At 39.7% G+C, this 22544-nt stretch overlaps 1 protein-coding gene across 1 annotated transcript in view; it reads left to right on the top strand.

The window, feature by feature from the left end:
• Window positions 1-20903, top strand: part of SYNPR (synaptoporin) — a 286268-nt gene extending 265365 nt beyond the window's left edge. Inside the window, exons 5-6 of the mRNA XM_065935294.1 lie at window positions 15261-15452; window positions 19806-20903. Coding sequence (XP_065791366.1) covers window positions 15261-15452; window positions 19806-20063 — 450 coding nt within the window. The 3' untranslated portion in view covers window positions 20064-20903. The remainder of the gene's footprint in view (window positions 1-15260; window positions 15453-19805) is intronic.
• The last annotated feature ends 1641 nt before the right edge of the window (window positions 20904-22544 follow it).

Here is a 22544-nt window from a genome sequence, read left to right as displayed (position 1 = left end):
GTCTTTGTGACTAAGAATATCTTATGTAGAACCTTCACTTTTTTAATAGTTCATTTCTTCCTCTCATCAACAGGATACAATATGGCATATAATGAGATCTCATTATAAGATTTTAATATACCACAGGTCAAATGGTGCCCACATAGCTAACTGCTCAAGACCAGATTCTAATAATGTGCAGTTTTAGCTAAATGCCTATTATTGGACTTTTGTCTGATAATATTAGTCCTAATCCCCTGATACTCAGCTTCACAGGTTTCATTAAGCAGTCAGTTTGGGGAGAAAAAAAGGGAAAAAGAGCATATGTGTTTCTTCTTCATTTGTATAATAGATTTTGCTCTCTCTGCTTGCATCTATTAGAAAGAACCCTGGACTCAGTGAGGCAGTAGTTATAAAAATATATTCAGCAGTTTCAGTAAGACATAATCTGAGCAGAGCTATAATGATTGAGGTCCAGGCTCTGGAGTCAAGGCTGCTGGGTAGCACGGGGTGATTTATTCATTTCACTGTGCCTCTATAGCCTCACTTACTAATTGATAGGAATAATGTGTGCTGTGCTATGCTAAGTCACTCCAGGCATATCTGACTCTTTGCAACCATATGAACTTTAGCCCGCCAGGCTTCTCTGTCCTCGGGATTCTCCAGACAAGAATAATGGAGGGGGTTGCCATGCCCTCCTCCAGGGGATCTTCTTCGACCCAAGTTGAACCCACCTCTCTCTTATGTCTCCTGCGTTCGCGAGTTCTTTACCACTCTTGCCTGGGAAGCCTGATAGGAATAATAGTACCTACCTTATCACTGAGAATTGAATGAGGTTAACACTCAGCACAGTGCTTACCAGATAGCAATTAATAAATGCTAGAAGAGAGAAAATAAGAAAGTTATCTTAAAATCAAATTGGGAAAATGAGACCTACCTATGAAAATGTGACAGGGTAGCAATGTGTGCAAAATGGTGTGGGAAAGCCCTTGAGAGCAGGAGTGGAGAGCAGTGGATGCTGGAGTGGACTGGGAAGCTTTTATGGGGGAAATTTCCACATAGGCTAGGATCTTCCTTCTCAAAGTTTGTCCCTGGACCAGCAGCCCTGGTACCACGTGAAAGCTTGTTACAAAAACAGACCCTCAGACCTCCTCCAGACCATGTGAACCAGAATCTGCAGTTCAGCTAGATGCCCAAGTGGCACACGGCACCTCAGGTAGAGAAGCCCTGCTCCCAGACACATCTTGCTTCTCAGAGCTTTCATTCTTATGTGCTGTTTTCTCATACACATCGGCACTTAGAATAGCATAGCACCAGGGAAAAGGGAAGCTCTCCTCCCCAAAACTCCCACTGCTAAAATCTTGGAGTGTTACATTCTCACAATTCCATGTTGGGAATATGATAGAACTGACAAAGATAAGTAGAATCAGCTAAGTAAAGCAAGAAACATAAGTTATGATCCATTAATGTTTATGCCTCAACAGGGTCCAAATCAACAAATATTTATTTCCTCCAGACTGGAAACGAAAACCAAGAAAATATATGATGACTCTTTGGGGGAGGGTTTGGGCAGAAGTTCCGGGTCCCCTCAGATTTACAAAAAGAACGGGGATTCCTGCAGAAGGCAATGACTTTTCAGTTCCATGCATCTCCCTTTTCATTCTCCTCACACACACCCCAAACAACACTCTGTTTCCACAAGTTACACTCTGCACATAGCACACATTGCAGACAGACACACAGACACATTCTCAGACTCATCTACACCTTGCCACTTTTTCGTGTTTGCCTTCCTTCTGTCCTGAGGCACCTGCTCAAATCATGCTTGCCAGAGACACAGACTCTTCAATCTGGAATAAACTTATGGGAAACAGGATAAGAGCAGAAGGAAGAACCGATGGTAAAAAAATAATACCTGTGATTTATTGGGTACCTAGTTGTGCATGATATCGTCTCACCAATTAGCCATTCTTTTTTCAGTTCTTACAATAATTCTCTAAGACAGGCCATTAACTGTCTACTATTTCAGCTGAGGAAATAAAGACCCACAAGGGCAAATAATCAGCCAAAGGCTATGCAACTGAGAACCAGCATGACCAAGACTCAAATCCAGGTCTGTCTTCTTCCCAACTGACACGGTGAAGCCAACATTGATGAATCCAATAACCATCTTTTGAAGAAATGGCTTCTAATTTGTAATGCAAATGTAATATTTTCCTTCGCTTCCATTTTATATGATGAGCAGGCAAGTGGCAAAGAAATTTTCTAAAGTCAGGCTGAATTTAAGCTGTGGATGGTGAAGTGCAGGATAATTTCCTTGCTGGTATTTTAGAAGTTCTTCGTTTTAACCATCTGTTGCAGGCTGACAGATGGGTTGATATGTGACAGAATAATAGGTCTTCAATTCTAGGAAGGCAGAAGGAATGCTTGAAAAATAGCAGCTCTTTTCATGAACCTAACTGTGCTAACACCGCTTGCTCACTTGTAAAAAAAAAGAAAAATGTCGGTGGGAGGGAAGTGTGAAATATAATCATAATCGTTCCCCTAAACAGAAAGTTTCTCACAGTTGCCAAAGGTCAAATCCAATAAAATATGCCTATTCTAAAATGATGCTAAAGTTTTCAAATTCAGTTATTTAGAAGGGTATACAGGAGGATAGATATAAAGAAAAATAGTAAAAAAAAAAAAAAAAAAAAAACCCCAAACCCTTCTTCCAGTCATTTAATTTTTTATAGGCAGCCAGTGTTCTGAGTTTCTTATACCTTTGAAATAATTTATGAACTGTGAGATATTTGAAACCCAAATGATTTCTACTCTGCCAAATGTGAAGCCCCTTTCTTCTTATTTTCAGTGGATATAGAAGAGAAATCATGCCAGACGTTTGGCTAGGCACTGGGACACAGGTGGTTAAGATCGTTCCATCCCCAAGGAACTTACATTCCAGTGAATGAGGTCAACATATGAACAGAATTTAAATAGCTCGTGTTATGTGCCTTCTGAGAATGTAGCAAAGACCAACATGTCCATCAATCATAGCAGTGGCTCATTCTCCAGGCAGAACTTCTTTAGATGGCCTTACATATCTTAACACAATTATCCCAGTTCTTTTCAATTATGCATTGTCACCAGATGAAATGTCCCACACTCACACACACACACATTCCTGGATGTTACCAAATAGGTTTGATGCTCTCCCCACAAAGAACCACTGGCCCAAAGTTTAGACTGTATTAACAAAAAATTTCGGCTATGTGAATTTAACCTCAGCAGGATGAATCTATTTTTAAAAGGACACCAGGATATAGAGTTAAAACAAAAAAAAAAGCAAGTCATTATTGCTGAACTCATTGTCGACTGTCATTGACCATGACAAAATCAGGCCATATCTCTTGAAGGTTTCATCCTCTTATCCAAGGTCACTATCTCAACTGTTAATGCATCAGTGAAAGTACTGCAGTCCCCATGATTAACATTTGTATTTATAACCCTCACACCAACCTTGTAAGTCAGGCACTCCTCTTCCATGTTACAGATGTAAACACTGAAGCCCAGAGAATTTTTAAATCTGTGATTAAGTTTTCTTCACTGTATTATTTCCAACCATGCATATCATGTCCTATCTGAAGATTTCAGTAGTGTAGAATAGTAAGTTAATAATAGGATTATGTTTTCAAAGGAGTATTTGACAGCCTGAATTTATCTCGTCGGCAGTTCCTTCCCACTCTAACATTACGTAATTCTGGAGAAGGAAGGTATGCACGTCTTTCCAGCTTCAAGAAAAGTGATAGCAAGAGAGCACAGAGCAAAGTTCAAAGAGGAACCTGAAGGGTTCAGAAGGTGGCCCCGGAGAGGTCTACCGTCATTTTCAGAGTCAGAGTTTCTCAGCGTAGCTTACTTGAAATGATTTTCTATAAAATGCATCCATTTTTAAATATAGGTTAGTGGGGGAGGCAACTTAAATTTACTTAGACCAATTAGGAAATTTCTTTGGATTGCCTGGTATTTTCAACATTTGTGTCTCTACTGTTGGTCATTGTATGGAGGAAAAAACGTAGTTGTGTGTTATCTGTTTTTCAAAAAGTGTGTGTGGGGTGTGTGTGTATGCATACACATAGAGAGATCTGTTTATCTATGTGTGTGCATGCTCAGTCATTCAGTCTTGCCCAACTCTGCAACCACATGGACTGTAGCCCACTAGGCTTCTCTGTCCATAGAATTTTCCAGGCAAGAATACTGGTGTAGGAGCCATCTCTTCATCCAGTGGATTTCCCAACCCAGAAATCAAACCCACACCTCTCACCTCTCCTGCATTGGCAGGCTGATTTTTTACCACTGCGCCACCTGGGAAGCATCTATGTATGTACATACATATGTATCATTGTGATGGAGTAGTTTTGTTCGTACAATGTAAGAACACTGTAGCCCAGGGTACATGTGAGTGGTAAAGTTCAAATATGCCTGCTCTTGACTTCTAGCCTCCTGCCATATCTCCTATACACTGCGTTTCCTCCAGATGTTTCATCTATATGCTGCCTGACATCTGTTGTTTTGCAGAAATGTTTACAGTACCCAGATGTTTATTGTCAAGTAAACAAAGCTGGTGGTTAATTGTCTAAACCTTAGACAAATTTCATCTAGCTAGTTCAATGGCAGTTCAAAAAAATATTTTAGAAATGCTAAATAATACAGAAAAAAATTATTTTAAAAAATTGGCAAGATGCTCAATAAGCATCATTTCCAAATTTCCAGACTCATCCTTGACTAACTCTACAGATGTGATTTCCCCCAATTATTTTTAAGACATCTAAATTGATTTCAACAGTTGCCTCATCTGCAGCCTAAGACTTAGGCATCTTACTTGTTTCTGTACTTATTGGTAGATGTGTCAAAACCAGTATCCAAATATTTGGAAAGAGTGTCATTTTCTGCATAAGCTAGCAACTCACTTAGAAACAGTAACATCCCTGGTTGTTTCCCTAGGCTTATAACCCTGTAGAGTGCAAGGGTCCAGAAAGGCAGGACTACTCTTCTGCCAACATTTAGATATATAAACAGGCCCATCTCAGATCTCTTTACCCTGGATCTCACTCTGTTTCTTGGCCTTCTTAGAGGGAGAGAGTTACAAGTGCAGAGAGCTGATAGCCTCACCAGACATGTGGGCCCCCAAAGTCCCCAATAAACAAGCTTCTTCCCCTCACACTTCAAGTTCCCTCTTGGTCCTAATCAGTGTGAACATGCATCCTTCTTGGGCCTTGATTAAGCAGGTAGCAGAGAGAAGCCCAAAGCTTTCTCTGCATACTAATTCATAGGCCTTCCAGATAAGTCATTTCACAGTGTGCTTATTATTCAACATGAGTCTGCTTTGAGAACCACCCAAGGGACAAACCTGTAAGAATTCTGGGTACGACCAGGTCTGTGTAGCTTTCCTTGTCCCCCGCTAAACTGATCAATGCCCAACATGCATTTTTGTTTGTTTTAAGGACACCAGGTCCCTTTTCTGAAAATTCATTATCACCATTTTCAATTACAAATTCTTCTGTGGTTATGTAAGGTTTCTCTCCTCCAAAAAAATGGATATTAGGATGATGTCTGTTTTTGTTAACTCTTGTATTTCTGAGACCTGGCATCTAGTCAGTTCTTACTAGAGATTTGTTGAATAAGTGAATGAACCACCTGATTTATTTGACCATCAAAACCCACTGGATAATACCAATGAACTTTTCTAGACGGTTATATATTCAATTATTACATATAGAATATGTTTGTATAAATTCATTGAGGTCTTACTGTGTGTCAAGTACTGAGCAAAGCATTTTATTGAGTTAACTCATTTATTCTTGACAAAAATCCTGTGAAAATATATGTCACTATTGTCCCTTTTTACAGATCAGAAAACAGGCTTAATAAGGCCCAGAGCTACTTAGAAAGAGTTGAGATTTGAACCCAGGGCTACCTGATTACAAAGACTAGACTGTACTACTAGGTGATACTTTTTTCTCTAAAAGTCTATATATAAGACCTACCTCACAAATCCTTGGTAAAGAGTAAATGGAATAATGTTTATAAAGGTCTTAGCATGGGGCCTGACTTACAGTAGGCACTAGATCAATAGCATCTATTACTAGTAATGTTACTATTATTTCTAGTAATTTATTTAAAACAGTAGTTAATTTTCTTATATTACTATTAATTTGTTCAGAAATGTTTGTGCTATTTGTAATGAAAAGCTATGGCTGAATCGATTGGAAACTAGAGCAGGTTGTAAGGAGTGTCTTTAGCATATGATTTACAACAGCACTGCAGCAAGCTACTGAAGACCTTGTTTCCATTCCTAAAATGCCAAACAGCCAAGAACACCTCCTTCTTGCAACCAGATTATGAAATCAATTGTCTATGACTGAGCTATAGGGAGGAATGCAGGAGATCTTTTTTTTTTTTTCTATTCTTTTCATAAGAAATGTTTGAAACAAGAAGCAGGAAGCCTCAGTTCCACATCTGAGCAACCACAAATCGATGGATAAAGTTCTCTGGGAACAGACTGGAAAAGTGCAGTATGGCAATCATAATCAAATTTAACTTAAGAGAAAAAGAAATGAAATCCTACACTGATTCTCCAGCATAAGCCAGATTCTTCACACATGGAACCAGATGATTGATTGTTATCTACCTTCCATAATAGAACACCCCCACCCTCTGCATCTTTCTTTCTGCACAGTTCTGAGTCGCTGACAGTGTGGCGATAGTGTATTGTCACAGTAGTAATGTGAAACAACCCAGATAGTGCAGAGCAGGCAAAGATGTAAACCACTGATGGGCCAAGAACAGGTCTTTGGCTGGTGTGGAGCCTGGCGGGCTACAGTCCCAAGGGTCACAGAGAGTCACACAAGACTGTGACACACACACACACCCCATTTTTCGAACAGAACCCAGCCCAGAGTGGGAAAATAATAAGTATTGAACAGATGATTTGAAGAAGGGACAAGTAAAATGATGGGCAAATGAATGAATCCATTGAATTTGGAGTTAGATCTGAGTTTGGGGCCCAATTCCTCTAATTACTTACCTTCTCTAAGCTTCTTCATCTGTAAAATGGAAAAGCTGATGCTACTTCATAAGGTTGTAGTAAGACTGAACTGAGGGGAAACGTGTGAAGTACAATAGCATGCCTGACACGTAGTGAGCCCCCCATCAAAACTGCTGTGGAATATAATGAGGTCCAGCTTCCAGTAAGAAACACAGACTTTGAAGCTCAACAAACCATAGTCGCAGGCAGAACTTAGCCAACTTAGTGACTGGGAGCTTTCCAGCAACTTCCTTGATCTCTCTGAACCTCAGTTTTCTCATTTGTCAAGTGAAGTCAATAATAGCCACCTTGAAGTGTTATTATGAGAACTAAATGAGTTATATATGGGTTATGCACTGTGTACAGTGTCTGGTACGTAGTAACTGCTCTCTAAATGACAGTCATAAGTATAAATACTGCAACTTAATTTTTATTGTGAGTAAATAAGATCACTGGCCTTTAAAAGCAACAGAGTGCTTTTGTAATAGATTAGGAATACAGATTCTGGAGCCAAACTCCTTGGGTCTGAATCTTGACTCTGCATCTTTCAAGCTGGATTTAAGTAATATATCCCATCTGTAAAATGGGACTCCTTGTGTCATCCTATTTCACCAGCCACCATCTTGGCATATGTCTTGAGAATAGAGGGGTCATGTCAAACTTTGCCCCTACTCTGAAGCTGAAACGTGGCTCCCATTTGGCAGGGCTGTTCCTGTGGTCTGTCTCTTCCCTTGACTGCCAGTATGGAAAACCTAAGGCTCCCTTTGGTCATTGGTCTTCCTTCAGCGCTCCACCAGACCACTGAGACAATGTTTCAGGCCATCACCTCAATCCATGTAAGAAATCCTATAGGCCAGGACGGATGCAAAAGGCATGCTGGCCTAGTAAAAGCTAAGCTAAAAAATGGCTTCCAGCACCATCTCAGGCTCAAGTTCCAAGAAAAATTGTGACCTCAGTGACCCAAAACAAGACAAAGGGCATCACTGTCAGTGGAGCCTGAATGTAAATGTGCTTCCACTTGTTAATTGTAGACTGGAATTAAACTGTCCCATCGCACATTGACTGTTGAACCCTTGAAATGTGGCTGACACCAAAGTGAGATGTACTATAGGCATCCATTACACACCAGATTTCAAAGACTTACTACCAAAGAAAGTAAAATGTCTTATCTATAATTTTATAATATATGAAATGATAATATTTTTAAATATTGAGCTATGTTATATTAATACATGTAATGTATTACTATAATTGCACAAATCTCTTTTTGCTTTTTTATGAAAAAATGTGGTCACTATTAAACATAAAATTACATATGTGACAGCCAACTCTGGCTCATGTTCTATTTCTATGAGATAGCACTGGGTTAGAATCTTGGTGTTTCCAGCCCAGAATGGGGCCATGCAGTTCTTTCAAGACCTCAGGCATTCTCCGCCCTTCTTCTGTCATGTGGGCCACAAGTTATTTACTGTTGTTCTTTAAATTAAATTATTTTTTAACTTCAACAAAATCTATTGTTGAAGAAAACTCTACCACTCCTGAATATAGAAGTCTAGTGTTATTTGACATAATTAGAAGATAAACCCAGAAATGAATCAATAGAAAATAAACAGAACTGTATTCCAGCCAGGTACCATTGTTTGCCTGACGGCTCTAAGCCTAGGGCTGATTTTCTTTAATAGGTGGATATTAAGTTTATTAAATAGGTATTAGAGACATATTGGCAGCCATCTGAGACTTTCTCCTTTACTGTCCGTATAGAAAGAGAATTGTGAAGGAGAAATCATTTTTTTTCTTTGTAACTTAGTGTAATTTCTTGCTTTATCTGTGTTCCCCCAATTAGGTAGCTGAAACTTCAGAATAGCAGGGCATAATGGAAAACTACTCGCTTTCTTGCAGCCCAAATTCAACTCTCAGTTACTTAGGACAATTTGGACACATCATTTAACCTCCCTGGATCTGTAAATGAGTATAATTAACTTCATCATCACTCAGTGATTATGTAAATCAAATGATCTTCTGCCATGAGTGAAAGTTGCTCAGTCATTTCCGAGTCTTTGTGACTCTATGGACTATACAGTCCATGGAATTCTCCAAGTCAGAATACTGGAATGGGTAGCCTTTCCCTTCTCCAGGGGATCTTCCCAACCTTGGGATCGAACCCAGGTCTCTCGCATTGCAGACGTACTCTTTACCAACTGAGCCACAAGCATCTTCTTCCAGAGCATGTTAAAAACTAGACGTTCTCCAGAAGTCAGATGTCATTTTTATTAGTGTTTCAAATGAAATAATGAAATAAACCTGTGAGAGAACAGAAGGTTATCTCATTCAGCCCACTGCTCGGCAGTTGTCTCTTCAAAGACAAGTCCAAGACTCTTCCCTGAACAGAGCTTCCCTCATGCTGTTTGATTTTTGAGTTTCCTCATTTCCAGCTTCATTCTGGGACTCCTGAAAGCTGACTGAGAAAAGTGAATCCAGCTACACTGGGGATGAGGGTGACCCACTGGATTGCCCAGTTTCTAGTGTAGACTCTCAATGTAGATGTCACCCATGGTAAAAAGAGCAAAGCTATCAAATAGGATAGATAATTAAGTCATTGGAATTGACAAATTGTGAATAGTTGCTAACAAATGTGTGAAATTGACTATGTTTACCAATATCCAGTGGAGCTGCAGTGTGCCATCATCAGGGAGAAATAGAGACAGGTTCTTATCGTTGATTGTGGTTTAGTCCCTAAGTCATGTCCAACTCTTTGCAACCCCATAGACTTTAACCCACCAGGCTCCTCTGTCCTTGGGTTTCTCCAGTCAGGAATACTGGAGTGAGTTGCTGTTTCTTCCTCCAGGGGATCTTCCCAACCCAGGGTTCAAACCTGCATTTCCTGTGTTGCAGGGCAATTCCTTACCACTGAGCCGCCAGACAGGTTTACCTGGTTCTAAATACCAAGTTTTCTGTCACCAAAGATGACTCCCTTTTGTATTCCCCAGACTGATCCAGGACAAGGATCTTTAATATATTAAATTACATTCTAGTAAAAATGAGCTTGCTAATAGTAAATTAGGAGAACTTGGGGCAACAAAAACACACCCAATCAACAAAATGGAAACAAACCACCCAGGCAGCATGAAGCCAGGCTGCTCCCTCTGCTGAGGAAGCTGTTTTCTTGGATCACTGAGCAGATTCTTAACACATACTGCAGAAACACAGCCACAGAGTGTGTCCATGTTCTTTTGGAAGAGTGAGACCAGTAGCTCAGAGCAAAATTTATAAACCACTTAATGGACCATGGGCACATCATTCAGCCTTCATGATCACAGTTGCTTCATCTACAGTATGGAGCTAGTAATGTCTGCTCTGGCTACTTTTTGGGGTCTTATGGGGGCCACATACATACATTGAGAGTTTGGGGGAAACATTAAAGCACCTTTTGAATGGCAGCCTCTCCTTTCTATGAGAGGAAATAGCACAAGCAAAGCTAGCAGAAGATACCTTTTATGTGCATCCTGGTAATTTAACGGTAGATGTTACAAATTTATGTCTTGAGTTTCTTCCATGCATACTTTATCTCTGTTAGATAAACGAGGTATAGCATTTGTAAAAACTGGGTCCTCGCCTGCACCATCAGAAGAAAGTCACTTCTCAAGTACGAGGCTTTTATCTCTCCTGGCACAGAGGTTATTTTAGGTGGACCATTAACATGGCATTAAGTAAGATGAGTGAAAAGTTGCTCCATATTTAGTTTAAGCCTTCTAATTAGGTCATGCTAGTATTTCTTTAATATCCTTTTAACACTCATGAATCTCCTTTTTAACAGAGATCCTAGATTCCAAAACCTTGTGCAAACATCCCCAGCTAGAATTTAAAGTATTTTCACTATATAGCCTTTATGTTTGCAGTTTTCTTCTATCTATAAAAAGTTGGTTGGTTTAACATTTATTGTACACATATAATTTCCTTCTAAGATAACCTTATTTATGTAAAAAGGGTAATTTGCTTTAAATGAAATGTTGAACAGTAACACCAGAGATATGCACATAAAATCAGAATTGTTCAGGTAGTACCAAATGACTGAAGCTTAGAGAGCATCAACTAAGATAGCTATCTACCTAAAATACACTGAAGAAAGTTCATGATATGGCGTAGTAATCAAGTGAGGCATTAGTTATAAGGAAAGCATTTGGCCTATATGTTCTTCAGTTTCCTCTTAAGAAAAGCAGGGCTAACCCAAGGACCTCAGCTACAGTGTTAATGATGTCTGCAAGTGGTTAGCAGAGTGCCTGGCATACAGGGAACACTCTGAATGTGACAGCACACACATGACAGCAGCTGTTTCCTAAGACAACCACTAGTTTGGGACAGTTTTTAACGAACCCTCTGCTCTCTCTACCATGTTCTGTGTCCAGGAGGTGACTTGCATGAATCATAGCAAGTTCCAGGTGGGTTTGGCCAATTGAAGTGAAACCACGGTTTAAGTCCATTTCACCTACCTTCTGTAATCACAGTTATTTTAAGACTTACCTTTCCTCCAAGGAGAAGGAAACTGGAATCAGCTGTGGTTAGTTTCAACTGGTCTGATGAAGATGGAATAGAACCCACAACCTTCAACTGGGTATGCGCCAGTGTCTGCTAGTTGACCTTTTGACGTCAGTGGGCCAGAAAAACTCCAAGAGTGGAGACCTGTTAGGCCTAGTAATGCCTGTGCAGAACAAGGATTCTTGCACCTTCTTTCAACCACCCTTCCCCACACTCCCTTTGCCTAAACCCGCTCTGCTGCCGTATCCCATAAATATCTCACCCCTTGCCCTCCGGCAGGCAAATGTGAGATTTGTTTTCCCATCTTCTCACTTGGCTCTCTTGCAAAAAAATCTTTTCTTTGCTGCACTCCTAGGCTTGTCAGGATTTTGGCTTGCTGAGCCTTGAGCAAAATGAACCTGGTTCAGTTAGACTAAAGTGGCAGTCCCCAACCTTTTTGGCATCAGGGATTGATTTCATGGAAGACAGTTTTTCCTCGGGGAAGAGGGGACGAGGGATGGGGGAGGGGAGGGGAGGAGGGGTGGGGGAAGAGGGAGGAGGGATGGGGAAGGGGGAGGGTGGATGGTGGTGTGGGGTGGGGGCAGGGAAGGTTTTGGAACGATTCAAGTGCATTACATTTATTGTGCACTTTATTTCTGTTATGATTACATCAGCTCCACCTCAGATCATCAGGTGTCAGATTCTGGAGTTTGGGGACCCCTGGATTAAAAGATGGGAAGAAAGTGGGGGTCAGGTTTGCTCCCAAATCTCTCCCTGAATGTAGCTTCAAACTTAGATTATACCGGAAGTCCAAAAAAAGTTCAGGCTAATTGATACTCAAGCTAGAATTTTGAAATAGTCTCCCAGTTGTCACACTTTACTTAGTTATAGATAACCACTTGAGGCTGCTTTTTTTTTTAAATAGAAAAACTCAATTCTAATGACATTTTTTGTTTGGTCTAATTATAAATCCTGGTACAAATAGGGCACCTGAAGTTCTGTCTGGGAGAGCTATTGATATAATCAGTCAGTGCCTTGATCACATTGCCATGCTCTTTTTATTTGATCTAATTATAAAATATGTTTAAAAACATACAAGCTTACATACCACCTGGTAAATTCCTATATAAAAGTTTATAGAACCAGATTGAGACTATATTGTATGTTCATTTATTCTTTCTTTCTTTCATTCTCTCAACAAATGTTGCTAACACCTTTTCTGCCAAGACCCAACAATAGGCAAGGTAGACAAAGCGCCTGCCCTCATGCAGCTGACATCTAACTCTGGAAAACAGGCAAGCCTGCACATTTTCACTTCTCACAACCATCCAATGAGACAGATACTGTCATTAGCCCAATTTACAGAGGGCAAAATTCAGGCTTCAAGTAAGTCAAAACATCAGGATTCAGTCCCAGGTCAATCTGAAGACAGACTCTGAACTTTTAATTAATATTGAGATATTTTATACAATATACTGATCCCTGTTTATGAAATGGTACTGGGGTGAAAGGGTTGGATTAGCTCCCCAAAGTAACTCCAAGGACATAGGTCCTAACTTCAGTCAAGAAGTTTATATCGAAAGTGATTCATTACTACTTTTTAACTTTCTTAATGCACTTATTTTAAATTAAAAAATAAATGTTCCTGGGACTTATGTGGTGGTCTAGTGGCTGAGACTTGTGCTCCCAATGCAGTTTCCATCCAGGTCAGAAAAGTAGATCCCAAACGCTGCAACTAAAAGTTCGCATACCACAACTAAGAGCCTGCACAGTCAAATAAATTTTTTTTGTAAGGAAAGAAGATTAAAAAAAAAAAAGCCAAGTATTCCTTAAAGCAAACATGAAAAGCTATATAGAATAGTCAAGCTCTCAGGTTCTGGTAGCAGACAGCCAGGCTTAGAATCCTGGCTCCCCAACTTACTAACTCTTGACTCAGAATTTTATTTAACTTTTTGGGCCTCAGTTTCCTCATCTGTAAAATGAGGGCAGGATTAGCATCTATTTCATAGGTCTGTTGTCAGGATTAAGTGAATTAATACATGTACACTTGGAATTAATACATGTAAACTTGGAATCACGTGATAACTGCTCAGTAAATTTTAGGTAGCATTACTGTTATCTGTTATTTTAATACATAAGTCTGAAAACTTTATTATTTTCTATAATTTCCAACTGAGAGTTTTCACATGACTCTGTTCTTCAGCATTTCCCCATCCTAACAGCCTTTTAAAAAGTCTATTTCTTGCATAGCACAGGTAGCTCAACTCAGTGCTCTGTGGTGACCTAGACTGCTGGGATGAGATGGGGCTAGGAAGTTCAAGAGGGACAGAATATATGTGTACATATAGCTGACTCACTTCATTGTACAGCAAAAGCTAATACAATGTTGTAAAGCAATTATACTCCAATAAAACTGTTTCTATTTATGATGAGTATAATGCCAGCTACTGTCTTAGAATTACAGAGTGTCTATGACCACTAATAACTATGTAATCTCAAGAGAGAAAAGTCCATATTTTACATTTGTAAACCCTTGTAAGACCTGAGCATGACTCAGAAATTGTCTGAATAAATGGAGGAGTAATTGAATAAAGGTACCAGATTGAACATGAATAGAAGTTGTATTTGATACAGTTAATCTGGCTTATTTATTTATAACCATTCTAATCCAATTTCTAATTCAAACCCCAACCCATGAGTTTCTCTATTCCAAATGGTCTTTCTGATTTGAAACAACTATAGATACTGTATTTGTTTGCCTTTTTGTTTTTACCCCCATCTCTTTCCAGAAACAACTTCAAATGACTTAGAAGGACATATGAAACTCAGGATGAAATTAATTACAAATGAGAAGGAAAGAAGACAGGAAAGGCAGGATGGGTATATAAAACACAGTTCGGAATAGGGTTCAAATAGCCAGAATTTATTTAAAAAAAAAACACATTATAAGTGGGTAACGAATTGGCCCTAAGTTTTCTAAAGGCAACGTGAAATGGTCAATTGGTGAGTTACATAATTTACAATGACCCCTGGATGAAAAGAGACCAGCTGTTCAGAAGATTCAGTCTTAGCAGTGGACCCTCTCCAAAAGTCACACCTAACAAATGTCCACAACAGCATCTTTAGAGTGTTAGTGCTCCTCAGGATCTTGATGGAAAGTAATTCAGTCACAGCATGAGGGAAGGCTAACCAGAGTAAGTGATATTACCATGGCCTCAGATAGGAAAGAAACAGGTTTTCTACTTGAGGCATTTTTCATTTAAAATAATTCCTGTTGCTATATTAAATATACTATTTTCCTTCCCAGATCAGTGTTTTGTTATCTAGGTAAATAGGATGCAACATCTTTCTAGTAGTCAAACATAAATACAGTAAATCTGTACGATTGTCTTATGTTAGAACATGATCTGCTGAAGTCTTGGGAGTGCCTCCCAGTCCCACCCTTTTAAGAGAGGGAGGGTCACAAAGAAGGTTATGAACAAGTACCCCCCCCCCCCGCATTGTCAGAAACACAGTAATCATTCATTAGTGTTAGTATTATTATTTATTTTCTGGAGATACAAATTAATATCAGATAACTATTATTCATTTTTCAACGTGGTTCCAATGCTGTGGGATCTTGGAATTTTTCAAAAGGCAAACCAATTGATTTGTTTCTAGAACTCACTTTTCTCTTCCTCTTTTCTCTTTCTGTTTGTTCCTGTAGGACTTCATCGTCACTGTAGTCTTTTCGTTCTTGTGGTTGGTGGGTTCATCAGCTTGGGCAAAAGGACTGTCTGATGTCAAGGTCGCTACAGATCCCAAAGAAGTATTGTTACTGATGTCAGCTTGCAAACAGCCATCCAACAAATGCACGGCTGTCCACAGCCCTGTGATGTCCAGCCTAAACACTTCTGTGGTATGTTTCCCTCTCAGATCTTCGTTTGCCAATCACGGGAATCAGAAAAGTGTCCCAGGAGTCATCTGGGAAATGTTTTGCCTCTGAATGGAGTCTAGTCTAAAAGGTGATAGTTCACTCTATGGGCTAGATGATCCTTTGGCCTTCAAATTTTCTATTGTCAGAACCCATAGACTTTAATGTGTCCAATTACAGAGTTCTTAACAAGAGCCCGGCAGGTTCAGGCAGCTTTTGCTTGGATGACGATCAAGTCAGAATTCTAAGGCAGAAGCAGATATAAAATCTGAACTTTAAGACTGAAGTCTGCCAGAAGTTAAAAGGAATATTTGATAGCTTAGAGGTTTCCTGGGATGAAAACTTTGTTCAAGTCACACATAGAATATACCCAGTTGATTGTCTAGAGAAAAATACACAGACACAGTCAGATACAGATAGAAATCATAGAATAAAAAATACCTATAATAGTTATGGTAATTTTTTAATCTTCTCCATGCTCTTGGTTTAGTTGCTTGATAACTTCAGAAAAGCAGAGCTATATTAGTTGAACAAAGTCCAGTATTATCATCAAGTATATGACTCTTACTGGGAGACAGGACATCTGACAGATAGCAGAGCCACTAAATTGGATTCTTATTTCATGAGTGTAAGAACTTGTGTTATTCCAAAGAAGGAAACTGTATCTGAGAGACAGAAACTATAATGACAGCAAAAAGTAGTAGCTACAAAGAATAGAAGGGCCAACGGTGTTCACTGAAGGATCGACATTCTTTAGCAACCTTTAAAGAATAATTATCTTTCCTTCAAGGTTAACCTATGTTTCTACAGCTTTCTGGAATTTAAGAAGGCATATGAAAAGGGAAAAAGATTGACTCATCGGCTGCTGATGATTTGACTGTGAATCTTGCCTTATTAATAAGATAATAACATTGAAATAAACTATTATTAGGATCTCACAGTAATTTTTACTTATTTCTAGCCATACCTGTGGGTGAATACTTTGAGGTATATGTTAAAATATATTCTACTGCTTCTATAGTTTGTTTGCAGGCAGTGCTTAATGAAAATTATTATAACCCTGATCTCAGAATCTAAGAGAGCAAAGATGAAATCATTCAGTATGTTTGTTAGTTCTTTTAGTAAATGATGACATCCTCCATAGTCCATGTAATCCCGCTTCTGATGTCTCTTCCAACAAGGCGTTGGAAGTTTTGAATGAGAAACAATGTCACATATGTCTTAAAAACCAAAAGAATAATGGATGGAAAGCAAATCATGTCATGTGTGTGGAGGGGTGGGTCTGGTGCTGTTGTAGGTTATCCATAAGTTATCCATGTCAGTGTCCTCCAGTTCCTAGTGGCAGAAAACTCCACCTAAACTGGCTAAACCAAAACAGTCTCCTTATCTGTAAAGTCTGTTCTTTGTAGCCCAATTCTGGTACCAGTGTCTATATGAGGTATGATGATTGGGTTGCACATAACAGAAAGTGACAAATCATCCATAATTTCTACTTCTGTTTCTCCACCAATGCAATCTTGATACATCTTGTCAGATCATTTAAATGTCCTCTCCCATTCTTTTTCATATTATGTGCTGTCTCTTTCAGCCTCTCTTTCTGTTGTCCCACATCTAGGCTAGAATAAAACTACCAACTCTGATTTCAGTTGCAACAAAATGACAAGGAAAGATTCAAGGGCCCATGTGCCCCTAAAATGTGCCAGCCAAGAAGTCTGTGATACCTCTCTGATGACAATAGAGTAAGACACCTATTACAATAGTGATAGATGTTTACCTCTATGATGTAAGAATAAGACATCACCACTCCTTAAATAGGCCCATGGCAACGCCTTGTTTACATTCTTACTTTAAAGCTGCATTCCCCTGATTTCTAGGTTCTTTTCAGGCATCTCTTTTTTAGAAATGAAGTAGCATCAGGGGAAAGGAAGTGATCAAGGAATAGAAAACAGATAAAATTATAGTCCTGGGTAGAACCATCCCTTCATATCTGAAAAGATTCCACGATAGTTTTTTCTACTCATATCAACCTATACTTTCAGAGGTGTAATTTAATCAAGATCTCCCCCTTGAGGGAAAATACCCTAGTTATTGTACACATGGTTAAAGGCTACTGTGCGTAAATTAGAGTTGTGTCAGTGATTCCTAATTCATTTTGATAATGCAACTATTATACTATAAATACCTCATTTATGTTTTGTATCTCCCTTAGCAAGGAGCCTAGAGCGTGGCACACAATGTTAAATAAATCTCAGTTAACATTAAAGGAAGAAAAGAAAGATGGGATTGGGAGAGGGTTGGAGGGAGGGATGGAAGGAGGGAAGGGAGGAGGATGAGAGGAAGGTAAGGAAGTCTGGATAAACTGATTTTCAGTGAGATCTTTTAGGAGACTAGCAGTGTCTTTTGTTTTGTTTTGTTTTCTAAGGTTTGATTGTCCAATCATATTTTTAAAATAGTGCTATCAATTTATTTTATTTCATTTTTGGCCACACCACATGGCACTTGGGATCTTTGTTCCCTGACCAGGAATCGAACCCACAGCCCCCTGTAGTGGAAGCACTGGAAATGGGGAGTCCTGCTAGAGAAGCCCCTCGATGCTCAGTTTTGATCTTGACACCTCAAGAACATGACCTCCCTATCAAAAAGCCTGCTTCAGTTTATGTCTCAGGAAAAGTCAAATGCAATTCGTGGAAATATTTTAGAAAGTGATTCAAAGCATAATTTATAGATCAGTGTCAAGCACTGTCTAGCTGCTTTACACACACCCTGTTTGATCCTCACAACTATCCACCAAGGAATAATTGTCTTCATTTCATAGAATTTTATAAATGCTGGAGTTCAGAGGCTAACTGCCTTGCCCAAAATCATAAAGCAAAAACTTGCAGAGCCCAGGCCATTCAGATTCTAAAGCCAGAAGGGATGGCTCCAAGGCTGAGATTCAGATAATATGCCCTGACCCACCTGCTGCTAAAATCATGAAGCTTGGAGCTGGTTTTCCAAGCTCCCAGTATCCCTCATCTTGACTCCCTAACCTGCCACTCCCATCCCCAGGTCACTCTGTGGCGTCCCACCATCCAGCAATTAAGGGGTAAACTACTTGGACGCAGCAAGGAACTTCTAAAAGCCCACTCCAGAGCTGTGACTGCTGCCCATGTTCATCCTGATTGTTCAGCATCCTGCTGGAGTGACTCCTCCATATACTTTAATGTCATCACAGTTTTGTCACACACTATCATTGCCCATCTCTAAGAGGGGGCTGCTACAACTGGCTGTGCTTAATTCGCAGTCAACTGACCCACTTTGGAAGAGGCTGCAAAACAACTCTTCTCTTTGAGCCTCTTACAGTAGCAAACAGCTCAGTTTCCATAAAACATTTAGGACCCAGGGAAGTGACACCCAGTCCTCTGGCTCACCAAGGACATGCTTCTGGAGAGTGGGAGGAGATTCCATAGGCAAGTCTCACATTCAGTTGTTGTGAAAATGTTTCCTACTTCTCTGAAACCTGGACTTCAGAGTATTACTTGGGCATTCACCTCTGACTGAGAGGCACAGAACATTCAATAGTCAAGCACAGCCTCTGTGTACACTACCATGCATGTGCTTGTCTGTACACCACCTATACCACTGCTTCCTCTGTACTTTTTAAGTTGACTCATTTTATTTCTGTCATTTCAATAAATGGAAAAGAAGTATCTCTAGCATTAAAATGAAGGTAACCTTTTAAGTTAATGGTCCATCATTAAAATGAAAATAGCCCCACGTCCCCTAAAGATATTTTACACCATGAGGGTTACCTCATTTGGGGAGATAGTGGTGGATTAGATAGAGGCTCAGACTGTGGAGTCAGGTGGAACAGGGCTTATCCCAGGTCTGCTACTAACCAGTCATGTGGCCATAAAAAAGCTCCTTATCTTTTTGCTGAACCTGTTTTCACATCTTTAATACGACTATAATAGCACCTTCCATGACTAAATGAATAGATGCACATAAAGCCCTTCCGTTGTTCACTCACTAAGTTGTGTTCAACTCTTTGTGACCCCACAGACTGCAGCATGCTGGGCTTCCCTGTCCTTCACTATCTCATAAAGTTTGCTCACACTCATGTCCACAGAGTCAGTGATGCCATCCAACCATCTCATCCTCTGTCTGCCAAACACATAGTAAGCCTTCGTGAAAAGTCATATATTCTAAATGAAACAGTGACTTCACACCAGAAACTGGAAGAAGCCTCTGCATGGAGGTGAAAAGTGACCTTTTGCATTTGAAGGATTTTTCTGAAATTGAGATTTTTCTGAGCTTTCTCTCCAATCTGTCCACTCACTTGCTTTGATCCTCCTTCAGGTCTTTGGATTCTTGAACTTTATCCTCTGGGCTGGAAACATCTGGTTTGTTTTCAAGGAGACCGGCTGGCATTCCTCGAGCCAGAGATATCTTTCAGACCCCATGGAGAAGCACTCCAGTAGCTACAACCAAGGCGGGTACAACCAAGACAGCTATGGGTCGAGCAGTGGGTACAACCAGCAGGCGAGTTTGGGGCCATCCTCAGATGAGTTTGGCCAACAGTCTGCTGCCCCTGCTTCTTTTACCAATCAGATGTAACAGGGTGGTTTTGGCATTCTTCTGAAGATCGTTTCTCCCCATTCTGTGTCAGTGGCAGGAGAATTTTTTAAGAGTTTCAATCAATTATTAATGTGGAGAGTGTTGAATGTAAATCAGAGATCTGTTGTCCTCATTATAGCAGAAAGGCCTGGGTCATGATAAATGGTATTTAAAGATGACATGAGGAGATATATTATTCATTACAGATGGCTAATTGGAGAGTACCTTGTTATATACACATGCTTTTATGTTTGTTTTGTATGCGTGTTGAGATAGTGGAACCATTTTGTAGCTTAAAGTCTCTAGTATGTAATATGCATAAAGTAAATTAAATAGCATTGAATTTTCTTATGTTTTTTGATGCGAAAGATGTTTTAATGATTTCTCTAAGACAGTTTGGCGCATCACAATGTGCATGTATTATTATTTTTTAGTTGCAGGCCCTGTAGGATTGTGAAGTCTCTAAGTATTGGTTTCAACCAATTACTCTGTATTTTTTTTTAATTTGATGACTCAATACTCATATGATTTACTGCATGAAAGCATTTTCCTCACAAAATGAACATTTGAACTGTATGAAAATTTTCCAGTTTGCATCACGAATTTGTTAAATGGACGTTTAAAGAAATATATTCACTACTTTGTATACTTGCAGGTTTGTCTCTTCGGGTTTATCTAACCCTAAATGCATTGTGAGTAAGGTTTGGAGTTTTTTCCCTCCCTGATCAGTAGATATTCAGTGTTGTAGATGGTAATTGCCTGATATCTATTCTATTTAGTTAGCTAAATATTTACATTCTTGTAACTTTCTATGGTGTTTTGTGGCTTTTCTCCTATGGGCCATGAACAATGCGCCCAATAGCTGTGAGTGTTGGTGGAGTGTTGTTTCCTTAGAATGATGGAGATGTGGGTGTCAGACACCACAGTCAAGATATTGTGCTGCCATATTAGTTTATCAAGGATATTCTGGAGAACCTAGACCACCAGCTAAATGTTTAAATCCTATTTATTTGTAAAGTTAATTAAGTCCTAGATCCAACTACTAAAAATTCTGAAGTCTCAGCTCAACTTACAAAGTCTGATTTGTATGTTACCCATAAATTAAAAATGACTTCCATGAAGCAGTCTGTCATCTCATTAAATATTTCCCAGGATGTATGCATTATCAATCTTTGCCTCTTTGTTTTAACTCAATGGAAACACCAAGGCCCCACAGTGAAGGCAAGCTGAGCATCTGTATCTCCAGATAAAAGTCGTTATTGATGTATAAACTCATTGTGTGATCTGTGATGTTGGAAACATTTTAGTCCAAAAGAGCCGTGTGTCTTAGATGATATCTGTAAACTGTTTCTGGATCCTGTTGGATAAATCTGTATGTGATATCTCTTTGACCTTAATAAAGTTATTGCATACAATGCTGGCTGGAAAATGGAGAATTACAGCAGTAGATCCTGCTGAACTTGAACAATAAGAGAACAAAGGGTAAACGCACAGTCTGTCCAGTCTCTCACCCTGTCCTTATTTTGTGAGCTCAGGGCTATTCATTCATTGATTCTGTAGTTCTAGGACCTCCTGTGTACCCTCTGCTATGCAAAGCATTGGGGATAGGATAGAAATACAGAAGCATGCCCCAATTCAGGAAGCTGTCACTCTGTTTGGGGTGTAAATAGAGTAAAATAATCACACAGAGAGTGTGTGATTACAATAATCACACAGAGAGTGTGTAATCACACATAGAGTAAAATAATCACACCTCATCTACACTGTGTGTGAGAAAGAAAGGCTCAGGATTCCACGAGAATGCTTATCAGAGGGACTTGAGCTGCTTAGGGGAAAGTGAAGAAGCTTGAATCTGCCTCAAGACGGTAAGGTTTCATGAAGACAAGGTGCGAGGAAGAGTATCCCAGGCAGAGAATAGCCTTACAGAACTCTCACATGGCAGGAGGCAGGATGGATTTGTAGAGTGTGAGGTGTGAGGGGGGCTTGGAGAGTGGTTTAGCTGCTGATGGGTAGGAGGCAGCGGGAAATCCCGCTTGGGGGCCATGATCAAGAATTCTGTCTTTATCCTAAAGAAGCTAAAGGAAAGCACTGAAGTATTTAAGCAGAAGAAGGACACAATGAGATTTTTTTTTAACTTGGGATTTAGTTGCTTTACAATTTATTTAGTCTCTGTGCTCATTCATGTCCGACTCTTTGTGGCCCTTTGGACTGTAGTCTGACAGGCTCCTCTGTTCATGGGATTTCTCAGGCAAGAATACTGGAGTGGGTAGCCATTTCCTCCTCCAGGGGATCTTCCTGACCCAGGGATCCAGCCTGCATCTCCTGTGTCTCCTGCATAGCAGGGGTATTCTTTTTGACCTGCTCTTGTGTTAGTTCCTCTGTACAGCAAAGTGAATCAGTTACACATATACACACATCCCCTCTTTGTTAGCACAGAGCATTGAGTAGAGTTCCCTATGCTATGTAGTAGGTTCTTATTAG

The sequence above is a fragment of the Muntiacus reevesi genome, chromosome 4 (genome assembly GCF_963930625.1).
Source record: "Muntiacus reevesi chromosome 4, mMunRee1.1, whole genome shotgun sequence".
Lineage (NCBI taxonomy): Eukaryota > Metazoa > Chordata > Mammalia > Artiodactyla > Cervidae > Muntiacus > Muntiacus reevesi.
The sequence above is the reverse complement of the archived record's forward strand: the minus strand, read 5'-3'. Positions and strand labels throughout refer to the sequence as shown.